At 36.6% G+C, this 24,225-nt stretch overlaps 1 protein-coding gene across 1 annotated transcript; it reads right to left on the reverse strand.

The window, feature by feature from the left end:
- Nucleotides 1-5,539: 5,539 nt before the first annotated feature.
- On the reverse strand, nt 5,540-6,510 carry LOC131623473 (uncharacterized). Its single transcript, XM_058894480.1, has one exon. It carries the CDS (start codon nt 6,326-6,328, stop codon nt 5,633-5,635), a length of 696 nt encoding a protein of 231 aa, XP_058750463.1. The 5' UTR covers nt 6,329-6,510; the 3' UTR covers nt 5,540-5,632.
- Nucleotides 6,511-24,225: the final 17,715 nt, after the last annotated feature.

Raw genomic sequence — 24,225 nt, forward strand, 5'->3', positions numbered from 1 at the left:
TAACTAAAACAAGAGTTACACCAATGGTAACTTGACTTGTTACACAAGTAACTTCATCAATAACAACTAACAACTAACCCTTATGTTTAACACTTCTTTCAAGTTAGAATAGATGTTAATCATTCCTAGTTTACTTTGAAGATTGCTTAATGTTATAACTTCATCAAAAACGTGTTTAATAGCCTAATTTTATAAAATTATTTTTGAAATTATTTTCTATTTAAGAGTTTCAAAAACTAAAGAATTAAAATGAGTTTTTGAGATTTTGGTTTTTGATTTTTACTTTTGGAAATTAAGAAAAGAAAAAAAATAATAAAAAGTGATCCACTTTTCATTAGTGACAAATTTATAACATTGTATAATTTTAAAAGTTATTAGATTGAAATGGTGCTCTGCACTTTTCATTGATTCAATCTCTGAAAGGATAATTCTGTTACATTACAGTTTTACTGTTTTTGCATCATTATCTCATACATAGAGTTTACACTATTATAAAGTGTTTATCGCTACAAGCCCAATTACTAAAGCCCAGCACTTGAGTTGTTGACTAAGTCAACACTCTGTTTTACTCTAATACTCCCCCTCAAGATCAATGTGGTGGAAGAGACACGACTTTGAGCTTGTTTCGTAGGTCTTGAAAAGTTGCACTTGGAAGAGGTTTAGTCATGATGTCTACCAATTGTGCTGAAGCAGGTACATGTTGAACTTTAAGTTTGTTAGCCATGACTTTTTCCCGTACAAAGTGGATGTCCAGCTCAACATGTTTTGTCCTAGCATGGAGAATAGGATTGTGTGATAAGAGGACAGCACTCAAATTGTCACACAGTAGAGTAGGAGAAAGATACTTGACTTTCAGTTCAGCAAGCAAGGATTGAAGCCAAAGTAACTCATCTGTTGTGTGTGCAAGTGCCCTATACTCAGCTTCTGCACTCGATCTGGCCACAAGTGTCTGCTTCTTGGAGCTCTAAGAGATGAGATTTGGACCAATAAAGATGCAAGTAACCGATGTAGAACGTCTATCATCTGGATCATTTGCCCAATCAAAGTCACTATAGGCCCGGATGGAAAGGTCTTGATTAGGCACAGCTGGTGACATCAACAAACCATGAGTGATAGTTCCACTAAGATACCGGAGTATTCGTTTAACCATGCTCCAATGGCTGTCAAGAGGATTGGCCATAAATTGACAAGCCTTGTTGACACAGAAGGCAATATCAGGTCTGGTAAGAGTAACATATTGCAGAGCTCCCACTATGGAGCGATATAATAGGGGATCCTGCATAGTGTCAGTGCCAAATTTACTTGGTTTACAGTGACTATACATGGGAGCTGCAATTCCATTGGCTTCCTCCATGTGAACTTTGCTGAGCAGATCCCTGATGTACTTTGTTTGTGTGAGGATTATTGAGCCATTTGCTTGATGTTTCACTTCCAGACCAAGAAAGTAGGTTGGTTTCCCAAGTTTCTTGAGGGCGAATTTGTCATGAAGATTGGATATGAGCTTGTGAATTAGAATAGAGGAAGTGCCTGTGATTAGAATATCATCAACATAAACAAGTACATAGATTGTAATACCTTGCTTATCATAGATGAATAATGAGTGATCACATTTGCTTGCAGCAAATCCAAACTTAAACAAGGTTTTGTGAAGCTTCTCATACCAGGATCTAGGTGCTTGTTTAAGTCCATATAGGGCCCTGTTGAGTTTGCATACTAGGGATTTGTTGGTATGCTCAAAGCCTGGTGGTTAGGGGTGTTTGCGGTGCGGTTTGGGCGGTTTTGACGAAAAAAATCATCCGAACCGCAAGAGAAAAAATCGTGCGGTTTGGTTTGGTTCGGTTGACTTTTAAAAAAAATCCGAACCAAACCAAACCAAACTAATGCGTATTGGTTCGGTTCGGTTGGTTCGGTTTTTTACAAATATTTTATTGAGCCATACATACACATATAGATGACAATATAAATTTGTATTTAGACATTCACATACTATCAAATAACAACAAAACTCGACATATTTTGACAACAATTTTCCATTTAATATGTAAAAATTAAATTAGACAAAAGTATAATATTAAACATAAAATAATAGCATAAAACAATATAAAAATATTATAATGAAACAAAAAAATAGAAGAGACGAGAGGTAGTGAAGGTGAAAAAGAAAAAAATGTTGAGCGATTAGAGAAGAAGATGGGCGATAAAAACGAAACTGAAATACGGAACATTTACATAAAAATGAGAAGGTGAAAAATAAAGAATATAAGAGAGTAGAGATTATAGAAGAAAAGGGAAGATGTATGTGGCAAAGAATGTGCGATAATGTTATTATAGATTTGAGAAGATCGGGACTCAAAATATATGTGTAAGGATGAGAAAATTGTTCGTAATCATAAGGCTAACGTATAATAGGTTTAAGTTTGGGTTCGATGTGAGTTAAGTAAAAGTTAGGTTGTAACATAATGCGGTTTGATTCGGTTTGGTTCGGTTTACAAAATACAAACCGCAAACCGAACCGAACCGTGCGGTTTTATTAAATGATGACCCAAACTAATCCGAACCAAATGCGGTTTTTTGCGATTTCGGTTTGGTTTGGTTTGGTTTGCGGTTTTCTATTGGGTTGGTTTGGTTTTGAGCACCCCTACTGGTGGTTGCATCATATAGACTTCTTCTTCAAGGGCTCCATTCAAGAAAGCATTGTTGATGTCAATTTGTTGAACATCCCATTTGTATGTTAATGCCAATGTGAGTAGTACCTTGATAGTGGCTGGTTTGACTACAGGAGAAAAAGTTTCATGATAGTCAAATCCATATTGTTGGTTGAAGCCCTTTGCAACAAGTCTAGCCTTGTACTTGTTAAGAGAGCCATCTGAATTTTCTTTGACCCTAAATACCCATTTGCAGCCTATAGCTTTTCCGTGAGAGGGAAGAGTAGTGAGGGTCCAAGTGTTTTTGTCAAGAAGAGCATTATACTCTTGTTGCATAGCTGCTAGCCAGTGAGGTTGTGCTATGGCTTGTTTGACTGTGGTGGGTTCAGTAAGAGCCATATAGGCTTTAGGTTTCAGGTTACCTATTTTACCCCTAGTGACCATAGAATGCTTGTTAACAACTAAAGTAGGTTGTTGAGTGGTATCAGGAATAGAGGCTGGCAAAGTAGTATTAGGAGGATTGATAAGAGGTGAGCTGTTATTAGACAAGGAAGCAGAGTTATCAAAATTGGTACCTGTGGTTACTGAACCAGGTTGAGGAGAAACATTAGGTTGTTCATTTGGAGAAGACTGTTCATTGTGTAGAGGCAAATCAGACTGGTGATTAGTAATTTCCACATTTTGTGGGATACTTTCAGTTGATTCCTGATGGTTAATAGCAGGGGATAGGTCAGACCTGATGTGGACTTGTCCAATGTTGGAGTCATATTCATTGTGTATTTGTGTAGACTGTGTGGGACTGGTGTGTAATGACAGGCTGTTTTTAGTGTGAGCACAGTCTTGGGAAGTGTATGTGGGACACAACAAATGAGACACAGGTAATGTTTTTGATGTATGGCTTTGACTGATGGGAACTGAGGTATTATCTGCAGTGGAAAAAGGAAACCTATCTTCTGCAAAAATTACATCTTTAGAGATGTACATTTTTCCTTCTTTGCTCAAGCATTTGTAGCCTTTGTGAAGAGGTGATATCCCTAAATAAGTGCACTCAGAGCTTCTGAGTTGTAGTTTGTTTTTGTGAAAGGGCCTGAGATGAGGATAGCAAGCACAACCAAAAACCCTTATGTTTTGGTAGTCAGGGAGTTTGTTGAATAAAGCATGGAAGGGAGAATAAAAAGTAGGATAGGTGGAGGTAGGTAGTCTGTTCAATAGATAAACAGATGTTGTGAAGCTATGGTCCCAAAATTCCATGGGAAGGCTAGCATGAGCTAATAGAGTCAGTCCCATTTCCACTATGCTTCTGTGTTTCCTTTCAACAGTCCCATTTTGATGGGAAGTGTGAGGGCAAGTCAACCTGTGAATTATGCCCAAGTCATTCAAATACTTGGTGAAGGGCCTAAACTCACCTCCAAAATCAGACTGAACAGCCTTAATGGAGGTTTGAAATTGAGTTTTAACATAGGCACAAAATTGTTTGAACATTAGTAATGCATCATATTTCTGTTTCAGAAAATATATCCAAGTATACTTTGTAAATGTGTCAACAATTGCTAGATAGTAAGAATAACCTTGACTAGAAGGATTAGGATAGGGCCCCCACAAGTCTACATGAACTAATTCAAAAGGTGTAGTGTAAACAGTTTTAGACAAAGGGGCATGTAATCTATGGGATTTACCAATGCTACAAGAGCTACAGAATTCAGGGCACATTTTATTATGTAAAGTAATGTTACAAAGTTGCAACACAGATTTCAAACTAGCAGCATTAGTGTGCCCTAATCTACTATGCCAAAGAGAAAGTGTATTTGAACAAACATCAGAAATAGTTTTGGACTGATTATTACAAGATAGACTGACTGTGTTGGCAGCTGGAGCAGAGGAAGATGCCAAGGGAAGATTGGAGAAACACTATAGTCCACTAGTATCCAAGAATCCTTTTAAAAGAACCTCCTTAGATACCTGAGATTTGAGAAAGCAGGTGTTAGCATGGAACTCAAAAAAGACATTATTATCTTTGGCAAACTTGGATACAGAAATGAGATTTCCAGTGATGCTAGGTACATGAAGTAAATGCTTTAAATTTAAGGTTGTATGAGGATCTATTGAAGATTTAACTATTGTTGAGCCTATTGACTTGATTTTCAAGCCCTGACCATTTCCAACCATAACTTCATTTGTACCTGTATAGCTATGTGTATGGTGCAAATTATAGCTACTAGAGGTTAAGTGGTGAGATGCACCTGAATCAGCAAACCATGCTTGAGACTCTAGATTTGAGGGAATTTGCAAATCATCTTGATGTGCTAAGAAAGTTGATGCTTGAGTTGAATTGATCTGTTGATTCTTCTGCTCCTCCTTGGGTTGAGCATTTTGCCCTGAATTGTTGTTCTTCTGAGGAGTAGGTTCAAAATTTTCATCGTAACGATGCCAACAATCCATGATTCCGTGCCCATATTTGCCACACAGTTGACATGTTGGTCTGTTCCCAGTAGTGTAGCTAGTTCTGGCTCTGCCACGTCCTAGTTTACTTTGAAGATTGCTTAATGTTATAACTTCATCAAAAACGTGTTTAATAGCCTAATTTTATAAAATTATTTTTGAAAATTATTTTCTATTTAAGAGTTTCAAAAACTAAAAAATTAACATGAATTTTTGAGATTTTGGTTTTTGATTTTTACTTTTGGAAATTAAGAAAAGAAAAAAATAATAAAAAGTGATCCACTTTTCATTAGTGACAAATTTATAACATTGTATAATTTTAAAAGTAATTTATCAAACATATTTTTTTTTCAAAATAAATTTATAAAATAATTTTGAAAATTAAAAACTAAAACTCATTCAAACTATTTATTTATCATTTTCATTTTATTTACTACTAATATCTTAAGACTTGCAAATAAGATTAAAGGTAAATTCTATAACTTGAAATCACTAATAAACTTAACAAAAGACACATGTAATTAACTACAATAAGTACAATTAAACATCTAAACTAAATATGAGTAATCTTCTTCTTCTCCCCTAAGATTCCTCTGTTGCTTAGCAATAAAAGCTTCAACAGTCCTACGAAACTCCTCATTACTCATCTCATCCTCAGGATACGAAATTCTCATAACCATTTCCTCTTCACCACCACCTTCAATACTCTTGATTTCCTTGTTCTTCTCACTCTCACACCTTCGCAACACACGACGCCGTTTCTTCAACACCTCACTCTCACACCTCCTATAACAATAACCCTTCTTCACCCCTCTCTTCACTTTCTCCACCTCCTCTACTACCCTATTATCACCTTCTTCCACTTTACTACAATCGTTTTTTCTTATTCGTTCTTTTTCTTCCTGCTTCTTACTTTTTCGTACTAACTCTTCGTAAATATCAACATGCTCTGTTTCTGTTTCTTCGTGAACGTTTTTTCGTAAACCCTGAACGAACAGCGTTATTATTATAACGTTTCCGATAAGAAAAACAAAACAAGGACTATTCATGAAGACGGAAAAGTCCCTTATATACTCGCTTGAGTTTCTTACTACAACTGGTAGCTTCATGGAAAGCCTTGAAATTAAGACTAAAACAACACATATTTCGACAAGACGTAACAACGTTGTTACTCTTTGGAGTTTCCTATGTTTTAGGATTGCGTTTGTTTTTTCTGCTTGGAGATTAAAACTGAACGACTCCATTTTTTTAGTGTGTTCAGAGAAACTATGTTATGTATTTGAAAGAAGAGAATAGAGAAGATGAAACTGAAACTGAAACGGTTTGCAAAATCTGGAGCATGGAAAATGAGTTTTTGAATTGGATGTGAGCATAGAAAATTTGTACCAACACTGAACTCTGTTTTGGAACAGAGAAGAAAACAGAATGATTATGTTATGTTAAATTTTTTATCTTACTTACTCTTGACATTTATTTATAGTGTAAGAATCTGCTTATTTTTTGGAATATTTTCTATTATCTGACTCAATAAATTGTCAGCACTCTGAAAAAAGAATCTGGTTCTGGTACAAGTTGTTATAAGGTTTTAAAAAACTATTACTTTGATAACGACCGCTACAAAACAATATCGATACCGTTATGTACCATTTTTATTACACTGCAAAGATCGCAATTAGTATTTCAACATATGAATTGAAAGAAAATGCAAAAGGTCTTACTAGACAGACCTCTACCATTGTTAAATCTTTTTAAGCCAATAATTTGGGTTTCAAATTATCTGTTGGAAAAAAATAAAAACAAACTATATTGTCGTTAATGGAGATAAATGCTTGTCTCAAATTTAGATTCTAGAGAATAAAACAACTCATAAGTGTAACATCAGTGTCTCAAGTATAAGCACTAGAAACAAGCGTGTTGGAAAAGACTCTGCAGATTTTTTATGGGAATATAAAAACTAAAAGAAGCATATACAACAAAAGGAATAATTTTAAAATAAAAACTCTTGCTTCTTCGTGGCTTGTTATCTATCTATCTATTTATCCGAATTTTGGGTATCTTTTTTTAGACTTTGAATTAATTCTCATGTATATAAACTCAGGGAGGAAATAGAAAGTTTCGCTAGTGAAGCTTGGCTTAGAGTTAGCCTTCAACAATATTTGATTTTTTCTTTCTTGCAATTAGCATACTCTTCAAAACTCTTAAAATGTGTACTTACAGATTTCTTAAACTTTATGTTAGTATATGTTTGTTTGGACTTACTTCATCAAATTCACGTTAAAAACCCACGTTGCACCATGGGAAGTTAAGTTTTCTAACTTCACAAAATTACTTTAAAAATTGTATTGAAATAAGAAAATGGTGGTTGAAAAACTCATCTAAACATATAGTGTATGTTGGTAATGAGTTTTGAATCTCAATATCACATTTTAATGAAAATTTGATGTGATTTCAGAAAAGAAAAAAAAAACTTTTACTCATGGAAAACAACATATACTTAGTTCTTTTCACATACTAGATGCAATGCAATCATAGAAAACTCTATGATTTCTTTTAGATGTCAGCGTGTTTGAATCTGCGACTCCGCATTTTATGTTTTTGCATAAATACCGATTGATCTGGTTTAACGGAACACTTTAATTTTAATTATGAAAGTTTCTTTCACTATAAGATAATGGACAAATCATCAAACTTGCACTACTACAAAACGCGTATACAACAACGTCAAGGTCACTACGGTTCATCTATATACTGTGGTGACATATCTAAACTGAGGCGCTAATTTTTTTATATATTTTTATTAAAAAATATTAGCATAATAAATAAAACTTTTATGGGTTCAAACTTCAGTGTCCTCAAATATTTTATTCTTTTAACGTTAAGACGCGCCTTTTCTTTTTTATTTATTTTTAAATAAAAAATAAAAGGGATATCGCTACTATTGATATTTTTAACCTTTGTGAAATAGTATACACATATATAAGTGAATTAACTCTCACTTTTTGACAGTTGTGTCGTATCCTTCGCAAGTAAATCCTAGCACCCATTTTTTCTCTTCTAGTTCGTCATTAGCCGTGATTCTTGTTCTTCATACAAAAGGTATTCTTCTTCTCCCATCTTCTTGTTAGATAATTCCTGATTATCTCTTTTGTTGCATCTCGTTGATTGTTCTCTTTTTTTAGATTCGTCTTCAAGACCTTAACATGAATAAAGTACAAGAAGTATGAAGTTATGTTGAAAACTCCATCCACTTTGTAGTTCTTCTTCATAGCTTCACTAATAATATGAATTTCATACTTTGTTATAGTTCCACGACTTCATGTATATGATGATGTAAGTTATTAGTGTTTTTATTTTGTTGCATGTATTTGTTGTTGAAAATTAAGTTTGCGGTTTCACATCTTGATAAATTCCATGGTGTTTGTAGGACTCAATACAAGAACAATACTTTGTTAAGTCACAAGAAAAGTAAATGAAGAAACAATGTAACACCCTTCTAAACCCGCGGCATTTAACAAATATATCAGAGTAACATGCAAACAAGGATGTCACAAATCATAATTAAAATAAACGCCATTCGTCACTGTCATGCATTCACCAAGGAACATCATCATGTAACTCATAATTCAAAATCTCATGTTTACACAGCGGAATAAAATCATCAAATTAACATCACATCAGCAATGTATTCGTCCTCAAATAGATTAAACCAAATAGAGTTATTATCATAAACTCAAAACATTGCGTTCCCCAGTGTTACATCTATCAGAGCATGACACCTGACGCTAACTAACACATTGACTCATGAGCTAATCCTCACTGAGTCAGAAGCTGCTACCCTCAATCTGAAAATGACAACATGTAAGGGTGAGTTTCATTCACAATTAACCAATATTATAGCATCATAAACAATAACACCTCATAGCTATATTATCCACCCAATTCCATCATATTCAAATTATCAAGAAACATCCATCATTTACACAAACGTCAACAGTATACATCGTTCAAATATGCAAACATACTCGTCATTCAAGTCACACTAATCATGCATATGTATGAACTGACACTATGCATGTGGTACCAATCCATCATCAATGGGAATAACCCACCGACCGATCTATCATCATCCAGATACGGCCCTGCCAGCACAAATTCCGCACAATGGGAATTATGCCCTTCACTGAAATCCTCACCTCATTCGGATCCAGCCCTCAACACATGATTATGAATGAATGCAAACATATATAAAACATACTTATAACTTCGTCAAGTCTATGAGTAATCTCATCCAATACTCAAAACATCGTCATTATCATCATCAAGCATGTTTACATATGTCAACATTATTCAAATACCATCCAATCATTTTCATACAACACACAGATCATCACACGATTATCGCTTCAACATATCATGTATTTAACACGTCTTATCACATATATGTACAATACATCTTAATAAGTGTAACACCCTTCTAATACCCTGCATAATGTTAAACAATAATCAGAGTAAAACATGAAAACGGCATTACAACTTCCATATAATTAAAATAATACTCATGTCATGCCATAAAAAGGAACGTTAACTCAAATATCATTCAGATCGTCATGTCAACACAGCGGAAATATATTTAACATCTGAACAATGCAACATCCAAAGTCATAGGCGTAAAACGCCACCATAATAAAATACTGAAGTAAAAAGAGTTCCACAAATAACTCTAAACAACGTCCCTAGTGTTACACGACCAGAGCATGACACAGACCCAACTGACTCTAACGAACTACTTGACGAGCTAATCCTCACCAAGTACAAGAGCTACTCCTCAATCTGAAAAATAACAACAGTAAGGGTGAGTCTCATTCACATTTAACTAATGTTATAAGATATAGATAATAAAATATCATTTCACATGCCATTCACCCAATCACAGTTACGATCAGATTCAAACCATACAATCAGTAAGCAAACAACCAATCAATACATATTATAACATTGGACAATCTTCCATTCATGTTATAATAGCACAAACAGCCTAATGCAATGCAACTACATGCATGTGGTACCAAAATCTGGGATAACCCAACTCACCGACCCACCATCGTCAAGGATACGGTAACACCCACTCACTAATTCCACACAATGGGAATTAGCTACCACTGATCCATCATCGTCAAGGACCAGCCACAAAATGATTATGAATGCATGCATCAACCATAACATGTTCATCACCCACATAAATCGACCAAATGTCATAGTCATCAATTACCATAATAAACAGCCACACACAATCATACTATTCCTCAACCATAGTAAAACACATATTTTACACCAACAATACATGTATGACAAACACCGGTTACAACCACAACATCATACAGGTAAAACATTCATTAGTGTACCTATAAGCATAAACCACCACAATCAAATAAAATCGATTCACAACTCAAGACACTATTTTATTATATAAATTATTTGATTAGCTTCACCATGCTCGAAACGGCACCAAAATCCGGTTTACGGTTTAAAAGTTACACATTTTTAAACTTTCAAAATGGCCTGTCACCAACAGCACGCGGCGCCAACCTTGGTTCGCGGCGCGAACTGAGCGAGTCAAAAATCCCCAACATTCTGCCAAGCACTTCGCGGCGCAAACATATGTTCGCGGCGCGAAATGAGCAAATAAGTACGCCTTATGCTCGCGGCGCGTACTGAACACAACAAAACTTCCTGGCCTTCTGCCAAGCAGTTCGCGGCGCCAACTCCTGGACGCGGCGCGAACTGGCGATTTCCAGAACTCCGAATCGCAGAAAACAGCCTGCGATTTTGCCCCTCTTTCACCGAATCACTACCAAACCAATCCCATTCCAACCAGATTTCGCATACAGCAAACAACCACATATTATAACACATTTATAATACATTCAACCATCCAATTAACACCATACATGATCAATACAATCATCATAAATCAATTTTCCCAAAAACCTAACATTTCTACAATCTAAGCATAACCCAATTGATACGAATAACACGATCAAATTCTATCATACTACCTATAATCCCATAATAGAAGATAAACGGAAGAGTCCCCCCTTACTTGAAGGTTGATTCTTCGCTCTTCCTCTTGTCGCACTTCTCCGCTCCTCTTCTCTTTTCACGTTCAGACTTCTTTTCCCAAAATGCTGTAACCCTCTCTATTCCACAACTCCTTCTATTTTATTAAAATTGAAATAAAATTGTTTTAATCAGTAATAGGGCCTACCAATGCACCCCCTTCCTTACTAACCACAACTCAAGCCCAATTGCTTAATTCCTCATAATTTTCCATAATTCCAAATAATTCCCCATAATTCAATTAAATTAATTAAATTAAATTATGAAAATAAATGGAGTGTTACAACTCTCCCCCACTAAATAGTTTTCGTCCTCGAAAACATACCTTAGGCAAATAACTCTGGATAGGAATCCTTCATATGACTTTCCAGTTCCCAAGTCACATTCCCACCTGCTGGTCCTCCCCAAGCCACTCTGACCAACGCTATCTCCTTGCCACGCAATTGTTTCACCTTCCGATCTTCAATCCTCGTAGGCAAAGTTTCAACTGTCAGATTATCCTTTACCTGTACATCATCGACTTGGATCACATGAGATGGATCAGCAATGTACTTCCTCAACTGCGATACATGGAATACATCATGCTGATTCGCAAGTGTCGGTGGCAACGCAATACGATACGCCACTTCTCCAACCCTCTCCATAATCTGAAACGGACCAATGAAACACGGAGTCAACTTCCTTGACTTCAGTGCTCTACCAACACCAGTTGTAGGAGTCACCCTCAAGAACACATGATCCCCTTCTTGAAATTCAAGTGTCCTTCTTCTTTTATCATGATAACTCTTCTGACGACTCTGAGAAGTCTTCATCTTCTCCTGAATCATCTTAATCCTTTCTGTTGTCTCCTGAACAATTTCCGGCCCAATCACAGCACTTTCGCCAGATTCGTACCAACATAAAGGCGTTCTACACCTCCGACCATACAAAGCTTCAAACGGAGCCATACCAATACTCGAGTGAAAACTATTATTGTAAGTAAATTCGATCAAGGGTAGATAATTATCCCAAGCACCGCCCTTTTCCAACACACAAGCACGCAACAAATCTTCTAGCGATTGAATAGTTCTTTCCGTCTGTCCATCCGTCTGCGGATGATAAGCAGAACTCAATCTCAGCTTAGTACCCAAGGCCTTCTGTAAACCTTCCCAGAATCTGGATGTAAACCTTGGATCTCTATCTGATACGATACTCGAAGGAATACCATGTAAACTCACTATCTTCTCAATATACAATTGAGCCAGCTTCTCCATTGGGTAATCCATTCTCATTGGTATAAAGTGAGCAGACTTTGTCAACCTGTCCACAATAACCCAAATAGCTTCACAATTCTTAACCGTCCTCGGCAAACCTGAAACAAAATCCATAGATATACTATCTCACTTCCATTCCGGAATAAATAACGGTTGCATAGCTCCATACGGTTTCTGATGCTCAATCTTCGACTTCTGACAAGTCAAACAAGCATAGACAAATTCAGCTATCTCCTTTTTCATTCCAGGCCACCAAAGCAGCTTCTTTAAGTCATGATACATCTTGGTAGCACCAGGATGAACACTCAACCCGCTACGATGTCCCTCCTCAAGAATGCTTCTCCTCAATTCGGCAACATCAGGAACACAAACACGATTACCAAACCTCATTATACCATTCTCGTCGATTCTGAATTCACCTCCTTTATCTTGGTTAATCAGAGTCAACTTATCAACCAACTCTACATCAGTCTTCTGACCCTCTCGGATTTCCTCAAGAATACACTAGTCAGCTTCAGCATACCCAATTTAACACTGGTAGGAGTGTCTTCGCACACCAGACTTAAATCTCTGAATTGTTCAATTAAATCCAATTCTCTCACCATCAGCATAGACATATGCAAGGACTTCCTGCTCAAAGCATCGGCAACCACGTTTGCTTTGCCCGGATGATAATTCAGTTCAAAATCATAATCCTTGAGAAATTCTAACCATCTTCTTTGTCTCATATTTAGCTCTTTTTGGTCAAAGAGATACTTCAAACTCTTGTGATCACTAAATACTTCAAACCTTGAACCATATAGATAATGCCTCCACAATTTCAACACAAATACCACTGCCGCCAACTCTAAGTCATGAGTCGGATAGTTTCTCTCATGCACTTTGAGTTGTCTCGACGCATAAGCGACTACCTGTTGATTCTGCATTAGTACACCTCCTAATCCCAACAACGAAGCATCACAATATACAACAAAAGATTCCGCCGGATTCGGCAAAATCAAGATCGGCGCACTAGTCAACCTTTTCTTCAACTCTTGGAATCCTTCTTCACATTTCGAATCCCAGATGAATGCTTGACCCTTCCTAGTCAACTTAGTTAACGGCAACGCTAACTTTGAAAAACCTTCAATGAACTTTCTATAGTAACCCGCAAGACCAAGGAAACTACGGATTTTGGAAACTGACTTCGGAGCTTCCCATTGAGATACTGCTTCTACTTTCGTTGGGTCAACGGCAATACCATCCTTAGAAATTACATGCCCAAGAAAGCTTACTTCATTTAACCAGAACTCGCACTTTGACAGTTTTGCATAAAGTTTCTTTTCCTTCAATAGTTCCAATACCAATCTAAGATGATCTGCATGCTCTTCTTCATTCTTAGAATATATTAAAATATCATCGATAAATACTACTACGAACTGGTCGAGATAGGGATGAAAAATCCTATTCATATATTCCATGAAAACCCCTGGCGCGTTAGTTACTCCAAATGGCATCACTGTATATTCGTAATGGCCATACCTTGTTCTAAATGCCGTCTTCTGAATATCGTCTGTCTTCACCCGAATCTGATGATATCCCGACCTCAAGTCAATTTTGCTGAACACGCTCGCACCAACCAGTTGATCCATTAAATCATCAATCCTCGGCAATGGATACCGATTCTTGATAGTAACTTTATTCAGTTGCCTGTAATCCACACACAACCTTATTGAGCCTTCTTTCTTCTTCACTAGTAACACCGGTGCACCCCACGGTGAGACACTAGGACGAATAAACTTCTTCTCAAGTAACTCTTCCAATTGACTCTTTAACTCAGTCAATTCCGATGCCGACATACGATAAGGTGCCATCGACACAGGACTAGTTCCCGGAATTAATTCAATAGCAAAATCTACCTCCCTCTCTGGCGGTAATTCTCTTACATCTTCTGGGAAAACTTCCGGAAATTCACATACTACCGGTAAGTCACTACTCACCGCTTTCTTTTTCACTTTCATGGATGCAATCAACATAAACACAGCAGCCCCATCCTTCCTTGCCTCGTCCACTTGTCTAGCCGTCATTGCTAAATCCTCAACACTGACATCTTCAGGAAAAATAACCGTCTTCGTGAAACAGTTGATATGAACCCGATTAAATTGCAACCAATTCATGCCCAGGATAACATCAAGTTGTTCCAACAGAAGGCACACTAAGTCCATTCCGAATTCTCTACCAAAAATATCAATTGGACAGTTCAAACAAGCAAACGAAGTAGTCACTGAACCCGACGCAGGAGTGTCAATGATCATACTTCCATTAATATCAGATATTTCCAAATTCAGGCGTTTAGCACAATCCAATGAAATAAACGAGTGAGTTGCTCCAGTATCTATTATTGCAATTAAAGGAGTGCCATGGATAAAACACGTACCTTTAATCAACCGATCCTCTGGAGTAGTCTCTGAACCAGATAAGGCGAACACCTTACCACCAGCTTGATTCTTCCTCGGCTTAGGACACTTAGGACTAATATGACCTTCTTCCCCGCAGTTGAAACAAGTTACAGTGTTCCCTTTGCATTCGATAGCAATGTGACCTGCCTTTCCACATCTATAGCACTTCTTTTCCTCACTTTTGCACTCGTGAATGCGATGTCCAGGTTCTCCACACTTGAAGCACTTAATAGGGGCACTAGAGTCTCCCCCACTAGGCTTCTTCCAGCCTCCAGCCTTCTGGTTACCCTTACCATATGGCTTACCACGATCCATATGCTTTTTCCCTTTCCTGTCGACTAACTCGCGAGAGTGTGACGACTTCAGCTTAATATTGTCCTCTTCAAAGATTCGGCTGCAGTCAACCAAATCGACAAACCTGCGAATCCTCTAGTATCTGATACCCTGTTTAATCTCGTCACGGAGACCATTTTCAAACTTAACACACTTCGAGAACTCGCTAGCCTCATCATTATTGTAATGGACATAATACTTTGCCAGTTCAACAAACTTGGACGCATACTCTGGCACGGTCATGTTACCTTATGTCAGCTCCAAAAATTCAATCTCTTTCCTGCCTATAACATCCTCAGGAAAGTACCTCCGCAAGAATTCTCTCTTGAACACAGCCCAAGTGATTGCAACACCTGCAGCTTGCAGTTCGTCCCTACTAGCCATCCACCAATCATCGGCTTCTTCAGACAGCATGTGAGTACCATATCTCACCTTCAGATTTTTGTCACAATCAATCACCCGGAAGATCCTTTCAATTTCCTTTAGCCACTTCTGGGCGCCTTCGGGATCGTGAGTGCCTTTGAACAACGGAGGGTTGTTCCTCTGAAAATTGTTCAGCTGCCTGTCAGCACCAATACCAGCTCCATTGGCATTCCCTCCTAACATACCAACAATCATACCGAGAGCCTCAGCAATCGCGTCGTCGTTCCTTCCTCCTCTTCCGGCCATTGTTCTGCTAAGTATAAAGCAATACTTATTAGAACAAGAAGTATCGACAGTGTCAATCTTACACTAATCGAATACGAGAGATCAACCGACACTAAGACTCTGACTCAAACGACCGATTATGCTCTGATACCACTATTGTAACACCCTTCTAATACCCTGCATAATGTTAAACAATAATCAGAGTAAAACATGAAAAGGGCATTACAACTTCCATATAATTAAAATAATACTCATGTCATGCCATAAAAAGGAACGTTAACTCAAATATCATTCAGATCATCATGTCAACACAGCGGAAATATATTTAACATCTGAACAATGCAACATCCAAAGTCATAGGCGTAAAACGCCACCATAATAAAATACTGAAGTAAAAAGAGTTCCACAAATAACTCTAAACAACGTCCCCAGTGTTACACGACCAGAGCATGACACAGGCCCAACTGACTCTAACGAACTACTTGACGAGCTAATCCTCACCAAGTACAAGAGCTACACCTCAATCTGAAAAATAACAACAGTAAGGGTGAGTCTCATTCACATTTAACTAATGTTATAAGATATAGATAATAAAATATCATTTCACATGCCATTCACCCAATCACAGTTACGATCAGATTCAAACCATACAATCAGTAAGCAAACAACCAATCAATACATATTATAACATTGGACAATCTTCCATTCATGTTATAATAGCACAAACAGCCTAATGCAATGCAACTACATGCATGTGGTACCAAAATCTGGGATAACCCAACTCACCGACCCACCATCGTCAAGGATACGGTAACACCCACTCACTAATTCCACACAATGGGAATTAGCTACCACTGATCCACCATCGTCAAGGACCAGCCACAAAATGATTATGAATGCATGCATCAACCATAACATGTTCATCACCCACATAAATCGACCAAATGTCATAGTCATCAATTACCATAATAAACAGCCACACACAATCATACTATTCCTCAACCATAGTAAAACACATATTTTACACCAACAATACATGTATGACAAACACCGGTTACAACCACAACATCATACAGGTAAAACATTCATTAGTGTACCTATAAGCATAAACCACCACAATCAAATAAAATCGATTCACAACTCAAGACACTATTTTATTATATAAATTATTTGATTAGCTTCACCATGCTCGAAACGGCACCAAAATCCGGTTTACGGTTTAAAAGTTACACATTTTTAAACTTTCAAAATGGCCTGTCACCAACAGCACGCGGCGCCAACCTTGGTTCGCGGCGCGAACTGAGCGAGTCAAAAATCCCCAACATTCTGCCAAGCACTTCGCGGCGCAAACATGTGTTCACGGCGCGAAATGAGCAAATAAGTACGCCTTATGCTCGCGGCGCGTACTGAACACAACAAAACTTCCTGGCCTTCTGCCAAGCAGTTCGCGGCGCCAACTCCTGGACGCGGCGCGAACTGGCGATTTCCAGAACTCCGAATCGCAGAAAACAGCCTGCGATTTTGCCCCTTTTTCACCGAATCACTACCAAACCAATCCCATTCCGACCAGATTTCGCATACAGCAAACAACCACATATTATAACACATTTATAATACATTCAACCATCCAATTAACACCATACATGATCAATACAATCATCATAAATCAATTTTCCCCAAAACCTAACATTTCTACAATCTAAGCATAACCCAATTGATACGAATAACACGATCAAATTCTATCATACTACCTATAATCCCATATTAGAAGATAAACGGAAGAGTCCCCCCTTACCTGAAGGTTGATTCTTCGCTCTTCCTCTTGTCGCACTTCTCCGCTCCTCTTCTCTTTTCACGTTCAGACTTCTTTTCCCAAAATGTTGTAACCCTCTCTATTCCACAACTCCTTCTATTTTATTAAAATTGAAATAAAATTGTTTTAATCAGTAATAGGGCCTACCAATGCACCCCTTTCCTTACTAACCACAACTCAAGCCCAATTGCTTAATTCCTCATAATTTTCCATAATTCCAAATAATTCCTCATAATTCAATTAAATTAATTAAATTAAATTATGAAAATAAATGGAGTGTTACAATAAGCGATTAAAATCATAATTTAAAATCATTAAATTACACCTCATTTCATCATCTACACAGATAGATCATTTCACAAGGTACGTTACCCTCGAAACGGCACTAAAAACGGGTTTAGGTTTGAAAGTTATGCATCTTTAAAATTTTCCAAACACAGTTGTCACTAACAGCACGCGGTGCAAACAAAGTTCGCGGCGCGAACTGAGCGAATCAAATTTCCTTGAACATTCTGCCAAGCACTTCGCGGCACAAACGAGGTTTGTGGCGCGAACTGAGTGAACCAAGTTATCCTGACCTTTCTGCCAAGCAGTTCTCGGCGCCAACACTGGGACGCGACGCGAACTAGCGATTTCATAAACCCCCAATCGCAGAAAACAGCATACGAGTTTTATCCCAAATCCTGACCAAACCCATTCCAATCGACAAGATTTTACATACAGTCATACAACACATATTATAACACACTTTTAGCATACAAAGTTCATCATTTATCATCATAACATCATCAAGTCATGCAAAATTTCCAAATCATACAATTTTCATCAAACCATCCCCAATCTAACTATGATCCAATTGACCTAACAATACATCTAATCAGCCCTATCATCTATAACACGATAAGAGATGATAACCGGAAGAATCCCCTTACCTTAGCCAAGTTCTTGATTTGGTCCTCTTCCTCTTTGGTTCCTCTTTCACGTTCTTCAGCTCCTCTCTTCAACTTCTCTTTTTCACGTTCCGACTCTATTCCCTCATTTCCTTTATTTTATGAAAACATAAAATAATTAGTAATGGGCTCCCTCACTTAGCACCTCCCACATCACTAATACCACCATTGGCCCAACGACTAACATCTTATAATTTCCAAATAATTCCAATAAAAATCTAATTTCGAATAATTAATTTAAAACTTAATTAAATTAATAAATAAGAATTTACGGGGTGTTACAAACAACAGCAGCAAACTTCATCTAGTTTGAGAAACTATGAGAAGAAATATAAGAATTATGAAGTTGTTGTGTAAACTTCTTACTCCTTATATTTATTTTTCATAGCTTCACAACCTAGATGAACCTCATAATTGATTCATGTTCCACGTACGATTAGTTTCAATAAAAGGTGTGTCCTAGAAATATTTTATAATATCTGGTTCCGTTGTATGATATTATTTTGTTGATAATTGCTTTTGTATGTTGTTGTTGATTAATATTCTCTGAGCAAGAAGATTAGGTTGAGTTTATTATATTCGATATAGATTGTTTGTTTCACTAACCCTCACTTAAAATACATTCACTTAAATTAACATAAATACTTACAATCTGTAAATTAAGTTGTATTTGAAAACCAACTTATATCAATCAATATTTTCCTAAATGTTTGCGCCTTATCTTTCATTTCATGCTCTTTTACATATAGAATATGGTATAATGACATGGCTCCTTCGATACATCACTATCTTCAATTATAGTTAAATTTCAATAACAATTATTTGGATAACCTGCCTCGTCATCAGCATTTATAATCGTAACTTTTATGATGATCTATCATCACAAAAATTACGATGATAAGTGATGATGACAAGGCAGATTATCCAATGCCTTGTTGTTATTGAAATTTAACTGTAATCGAAGATAGCGATGTATCGAAGGAGTAATACTAATAAATCACAATCTATATATAAAAGAGCATGGAATGAACGATGAGACACATGTAATCGGAAAACAATGGTTTCTTTAAGTTGGTTTTCAAGAATAGTTAGTTTTCAGATTATAAACTTCTTCATCAATTTGAATGCTTGTATTTCTTTAGTGAGGTGTTTGGAAAACAAGCAATCTACATATTATATAATAAACTCTGGATACTTTCAACAACGGTTATCTATTATAATCGTGATCAAAAGTAATTTATGTTTTAAATTACTTGATGCTGCTAGGTTTCGAAACCAGTACCTACGGGTATATATCACAATGGTTTATAAGAATAACCGTTGTGATATGTGGCGCGTGCCCTACCTTACAATAACGATTTCCAGACCGTGGCGGAAACAACAAACTTACAACCACACCCTGCTTAACAACGGCATGGCACGCGTGATGGTACCTATTTTTCAACTGTTGTGTAAGGGTTTTTCCATAGTAGTATTGATTTAATAAACAACGCTAAAGGCAAATTGATTAATTATTTAAATGCATAATGCATTTAGTGGCGCGATTAGGGAATAAATAAAACTTTTCTTATAATTTTTAAAATGTCCTTCTATCATTATGTTTCTTAATTTTATTAGCAAAGACATATTATGAAAATGTAATATCTTTATATAAATATGTTGGCAAAATACCTTTTTTGGTCACGTATGATAATCCCGAGATTCATTTTGGTCCCTTAACTTCAGAAAGTTTTATACTGGTCCCTTAACTCTTCAAAACGTATCATGTTGGTCCTTTACGTCATTAGCGACGGAAAAACTCAAAAATCGGTCGCTAATATGACAAAAAGGATTAAAATGGTCCTTTAACTCTACTATTTTAACTAAGGTAAAATATATTTTTGTTCCTTTAACTTTATTTTTGGATCTATTTTGGTCTCTTAATTTTCAAAAGTGTCAATTTGATCTTTTAATTGTTCAAATTGCGTCACGTTAGTCCTTTCTGTTTGGTTCAATAGTCAAAATCAAAATAGAAAACCACTTGACATACACCTGGCACTGATGTGGCATATGCTCATCACTAAATTAATCAAAATTCAATAAAAATTCAAAAAAAATGCCTTAGACCTGGATTCAAACCAAGCACATGTTGATTACTAGACAACATTATTTACCACTGGGGCATTTTCCCTTTTACGATTAAGTTTACAAATTAGATATATATTAATTATGTCTTTTATGGGTTTTTTCAACCTTCTTCAATCTGGGTTCTTCGCCTTTTCTTCTGTTTAATACTTTTTGCACGTTTATTCCTCCGATTTGATGTGATTTGAGCATTTTCATGATTTAGGGTTCGTGTAATCCAAATCTGAATAATTTCCCCCTTTTTTCATTTCTTCTTCTCCTGCATTATCTCACTTTGCCTTTCACCTAGTGATTCGCACCTAATTCGCTTAATCCACCTGTTTCGGATCTTGGCTTTCATGTTCAATTTGGAGTAAATTGATATTCATTTGAAAATTGCAATGATATAATCAAATTTTTTTGTTTGATTTTTTGTTTTCATCCAAAAATGGAGATTTCCAGTGGAGGCTGTTCTCCCAGGATTAAGTTAAATCATTTGAAAAGAGAGGGATCAAATGAAACACGTTTACGTCAAGCTTTTGAATTGCAACCCTCTTATGATCACAATTATGAAATCAAATCAATGAAAATACTTTGGATATTCTCAAAGAGACTATAAGGATTCTTAGGTTTAATTCATTGAGTTTCATGATAATCACTACTTTGCTAATTTGTCATGTTTCTGTTGTGCTTTTGTCATGAAAATCATTGTCTTCCTTTGAGACCTATGAAAATCATTGTGCTTATGTCAATGGTGTATTTTCCTTTGTATTCCATTTTATTTTGATGTTGAGGGGAAAATGAATGGGGAGGAAGGTTTATGATGAGAAGAAGCCAAATGGGGGAGGAACTCTCGTTTCTGTCAAGTATTTTAAATGTGGTGAACCAAGTCACCGTGCAAATAATTATACTAATAAGGTGCTGAGATGTTTTAAGTGTGGTAAGACTGGTCATCGTGCCCCTGAGTGAAAGAATGAAGGTCTGACTTGTTTCAACTGTGGTGAGGAAATAATTTTGAAAAAGGGAATAATTGAATAAAAATAATATAATGATTTAGGTGGATATGGTTTTGAGAGATTTATATTTATTCAAAAACTAAAATATTTTAATTTCAGGGAACTAAAAACTTGTTATTCTGGACTGGACAAAAGCCCAAATAGCTAAGGTCAAATTCGCCTAAAATCTACTCCACTTGATCCGAGATATAAAAGCCAGTTCACATGGAAAGCAAGACACGTTTTCTAATCTTTATTTTTCACTATACTCATCTTGAATCTTGAACTGACTTGGGTGTCAAAGTTTTAATCATGTAAGTCCACCCTGCGCCTCCATATCATAGATTGGAGATGTCTATTCAAGACATTCAGTTCATCAACCATATCCATTTCTAGTTCCTGAATGAAATAGTGACGTTGTATGTGGAAATTGACTCTCGACTCCTACGATTTCCACGATTTTAGATTCAATCTCTAATTTACCAGTTCATAACCACCTCAAGTCAGCGAATTAAAAGCATTTCAACATCAAACATGGATATTCATCGTATTTGATCCAATTGGTAATCGTTTCAACCACGATTCATTGGATTTCCAAATCTCAGGTTCCCTTGAGAACTCCTCAAAGCAAAAGAAGAGAGGATCCTAAATCCATATCTATGTCTACACCAAAATCACTAGAGACTAAAGGCAATTTCCTTGGAGGTTATGTCAAAGATACATGATCCAACTTTCAGTGTAAGGTTACCTCTATCTCCTGCCATCGACGTGATGCTTATCGTGGCGGCGTTGAAGATACGATGAGTTCATAGTTAATAACAAGCAAAGATTTAGTACCGAGATTCCTCCTATAGGTACCAAAGGATATCCAACTGGTGGACGGGGCCTCCTCAAACCAGATCTAGTAGGTTGTGATGGAGCATGTTGACTCTGCTACATTTTTTCCTTATCGCTTGTTTCAATTCTTTCCAGAAGAATATGTGATTCTAATGTCGATCTTCTAGACAACTTCCTCTTCCATAAGACTCTAGAGCGTTGCATCAAGAGAAAGAGACGTCCAAACACAAATACGATCGAAGAACAATAATGTCAAACAAATTATAGCCTCGAGTCGCCTGGTAAGTGTAATAGTTTCCACCAAGGTCAGAGTTTGGGCAAGGTAGCTCATAAGTAATGCTCTCCGAGCACCATCGCATGCCCCGGGTAGTCGCCTACTAAATCTCCATGGTCGGACTAACAGATTAAATGGGAATCACTGACTACACACAGGGAAATAACCACTAGCATGGTAATGAAACCTGTAACACCCTTCTAAAACCCCGCGGAATAACAAATAAAATTCAGAGTAAAACATGAAAAGGGTATTACAACTTCAAAATATTTAAAACATTAAGCCATGTCATGCCTTATGAGGAACTTCAAAACACATTTTTCAGTAATCATGTTAACACAGCGAAAAATACTTCAAAACTGAATAACATAAAACATCGGTATTCAACATCAAGAATTTACCGATTTAAAACCAACAAAACATCATTCTAACATAAGAAATAATCCATCAAAAAATACTAAAATAAACGTCCCCCAATGTTACAAGATCAGAGCATGACACTGACACAACCGACTAAACGAAGTAACTCTACGAGTTATCCTCACCAAGCACAAGCCGCTACTCCTTAATCTGAAAAATGTCAACAGTAAGGGTGAGACATATCACAATTAAACTATATTATAAGTTCATAACGACAAAATATCATAAGCAGATTATTCACCCAACTGCAACATATTTAGATTTTTAGATTATCCATCAATAGTTACGAAAAATACAATCAATTACATCACCACGAAATAACACTGGAAATCTTCCAATCATGTTATAACAACACATATATAAATGCAATGACTCTATGCATACAATCATTATTCACCCAATTATAACATGTATTTCAGATACACAACAGTTAATCAAACACACAACATTATAACATTGGACAACCTTCCATTCATGTTATAATCAATCATACACCTAATGCAATGCAACTATATGCATGTGGTACCAATCATGGGATTACCCTATCTCACCGATCCACCATCATCAAGGATACGACTACCTCCACTCACTAATTCCACACAATGGGAATTAGCTACCACTGTTCCATTTCCATCGGAATACAGCCACCATTATGATTTATGAATGAATGCACACATATCACATACTTACTACATCACCGATCTGATGAACAATATCGTCTCACATAACTCAACATAGTTAACACCAACAAGTATGTACATGTATCATGCATCATTCAAAGCAAATCATCAATCATCCTACGTATTCACACCGAATATAACATAAAAATCACATATATGTCATTACAACACCACCACATTGTTACATTAATCAAATTATGCACACAATGTACAAACATACCAAACATAACATCAATAGCATTCCCATAGCCTTTATCAATCACAATGACATATTGCATAC

The sequence above is a fragment of the Vicia villosa genome, unplaced genomic scaffold, assembly GCF_029867415.1.
Source record: "Vicia villosa cultivar HV-30 ecotype Madison, WI unplaced genomic scaffold, Vvil1.0 ctg.000073F_1_1, whole genome shotgun sequence".
In the NCBI taxonomy this organism is placed as follows: domain Eukaryota; kingdom Viridiplantae; phylum Streptophyta; class Magnoliopsida; order Fabales; family Fabaceae; genus Vicia; species Vicia villosa.